General features: G+C 45.6%; 1 protein-coding gene across 1 annotated transcript in view; it reads right to left on the bottom strand.

Annotated features, from left to right (window-relative positions):
• The window catches only part of LOC111654370 (surfeit locus protein 4-like), a 9,331-nt gene that overhangs the window by 3,358 nt on the left and 3,604 nt on the right, over positions 1-2,369 (bottom strand). The window contains exons 4-6 of the mRNA XM_023405352.1: positions 1,883-1,926; positions 1,494-1,683; positions 4-235 (exon numbers count right to left, since the gene is read on the bottom strand). Of these exons, the coding sequence (XP_023261120.1) occupies positions 4-235; positions 1,494-1,683; positions 1,883-1,926 (466 nt within the window). The remainder of the gene's footprint in view (positions 1-3; positions 236-1,493; positions 1,684-1,882; positions 1,927-2,369) is intronic.

Here is a 2,369-nt window from a genome sequence, read left to right as displayed (position 1 = left end):
CCCCCCCCGGCCCCAGGGCCACCACCAGCAGCAGGCCCCCGATCACCGACGTGGTCTGGAAGAAGTCGTACTTGAGGAAGTCGTGCATGGGTTTGTAGGAGGGGACGCTCCAGAAGGCGTTGAAGGTGAAGTTGATGCAGAGCAGCCAGGCCACCAGAGTCAGAGCCGCCAGCTTGGTCTTAAAGCCCACCGCCACCAGAACCATCAGCGCCGTGCCCACCAGGTTCTGCAGGATCTGAAACCCAGGGCAGAGGATGACAACGTGGTTCCAAACAGAACCGGGAGAGTAACGTAGTGGTAGTAATGTAGTGTAGTTTAGTGCAGCGTAGCTTAGTGTAGCGTAGCATAGTGTAGCGTAGCTTAGTGTAGCGTAGCTTAGTGCAGCGTAGCATAGTGTAGCGTAGCTTAGTGTAGCGTAGCTTAGTGCAGCGTAGCTTAGTGTGCTGTAGTATTGTGTAGTGTACACTATAGTGCAGCGTAGCATAGTGTAGCGTAGCATAGTGTAGCGTAGCTTAGTGTGCTGTAGTATTGTGTAGTGTACACTATAGTGTAGCGTAGCATAGTGTAGCGTAGCATAGTGCAGCGTAGCTTAGTGTGCTGTAGTATTGTGTAGTGTACACTATAGTGTAGCGTAGCATAGTGTAGCGTAGCTTAGTGTGCTGTAGTATTGTGTAGTGTACACTATAGTGTAGCGTAGCATAGTGTAGCGTAGCATAGTGCAGCGTAGCATAATGTAGCGTAGCATAGTGTAGTGTAGCGTAGCATAGTGCAGCGTAGCATAGTGTAGCATAGCATAGTGTAGCATAGCATAGTGTAGCGTAGCATAGTGCAGCGTAGCTTAGTGTGCTGTAGTATTGTGTAGTGTACACTATAGTGTAGCGTAGCATAGTGTAGCGTAGCATAGTGCAGCGTAGCATAGTGCAGCGTAGCATAGTGTAGCGTAGCTTAGTGTGCTGTAGTATTGTGTAGTGTACACTATAGTGTAGCGTAGCATAGTGTAGCGTAGCATAGTGCAGCGTAGCTTAGTGTGCTGTAGTATTGTGTAGTGTACACTATAGTGTAGCGTAGCATAGTGTAGCGTAGATTAGTGTGCTGTAGTATTGTGAAGTGTACACTATAGTGTAGCGTAGCATAGTGTAGCGTAGCATAGTGCAGCGTAGCATAATGTAGCGTAGCATAGTGTAGTGTAGCGTAGTGTAGTGTAGCGTAGTGTAGCATAGCATAGTGTAGCATAGCATAGTGTAGCATAGCATAGTGTAGCGTAGCATAGTGCAGCGTAGCATAGTGCAGCGTAGCTTAGTGTGCTGTAGTATTGTGTAGTGTAGTGTAGCATAGTGTAGCGTAGCATAGTGCAGCGTAGCTTAGTGTGCTGTAGTATTGTGTAGTGTACACTATAGTGCAGCGTAGCATAGTGCAGCGTAGCATAGTGTAGCATAGCATAGTGTAGCATAGCATAGTGCAGCGTAGCATAGTGTAGTGTAGCGTAGACTCACACTGAACAGGCTGAGGTCAAAGTGCAGCAGCGTCATGAACATAAGGACCAGGAGGACTCGCCCCCCCAGCTGCAGGAGGTGCTTTGGAGAACTCTGATTACCGAGGGAGGGGACTCCTGCAAACACGCTGCGAGCCTCCCCCCTGCACTCGGCCAGGAGGAGGAGGAGACCCCCCCCCAAAGACAGGTTCCTACACAGAGGAGGGGGAGGGGCAGATCACTTTAGTTTTATTTCTAGTACAAAACTTCTATTTAAAAATCTTTGTGATGAAATATTACAAATAGAATAATGTGGCGTCATCGACCTTCTACTGGACAAGTCCATATTAAACTGCAGCATTGATCCATGCTGCATGTAAGTTCGTCACAGGTCAAAGGTCACAGACTCACCTCATTAAGAACTTGAGGTCCCACAGGATGCTGTAGGCCACCGTCTGCAGGCAAGACAGGAAACAAACAGTGACTTTCACAATAAGACCCCAGTTTCATACAACACAACAAAACAGTAAACAGTCGGTTACAAGAAATCAATCAATTCAAATTCAAATCAATTAATTCAACTGAATCTCGTTCAGTGAGCGTGTGAGAGCGTCAGTGATGAAATATCTGTGTGGAATAAATTTAACACATTTAGAATAAAGAGGCAGATGTATTTGGATTTTGTCTAATTTGTAGTTGATTACTTTCACCAAGTTTATGACAGTTTTACATTTTTACTGCTGGGAATATAATAAATAATAATTATAATTAATTCATTAGAAAAAAATGTAATTCTTATCTTGCACTACAAATGTCTGTGTATGTAAACTTCAACATCCTGAGGGACGAAGAGACGAGCTGAGACTGAAGCAACTCATGGCGTTAATGATGTCACATT

This window comes from Seriola lalandi, unplaced genomic scaffold, assembly GCF_002814215.2.
Source record: "Seriola lalandi dorsalis isolate HSWRI2012SDOR001 ecotype SW California unplaced genomic scaffold, Sedor1 jcf7180002054273, whole genome shotgun sequence".
Lineage (NCBI taxonomy): Eukaryota > Metazoa > Chordata > Actinopteri > Carangiformes > Carangidae > Seriola > Seriola lalandi.
The sequence above is the reverse complement of the archived record's forward strand: the minus strand, read 5'-3'. Positions and strand labels throughout refer to the sequence as shown.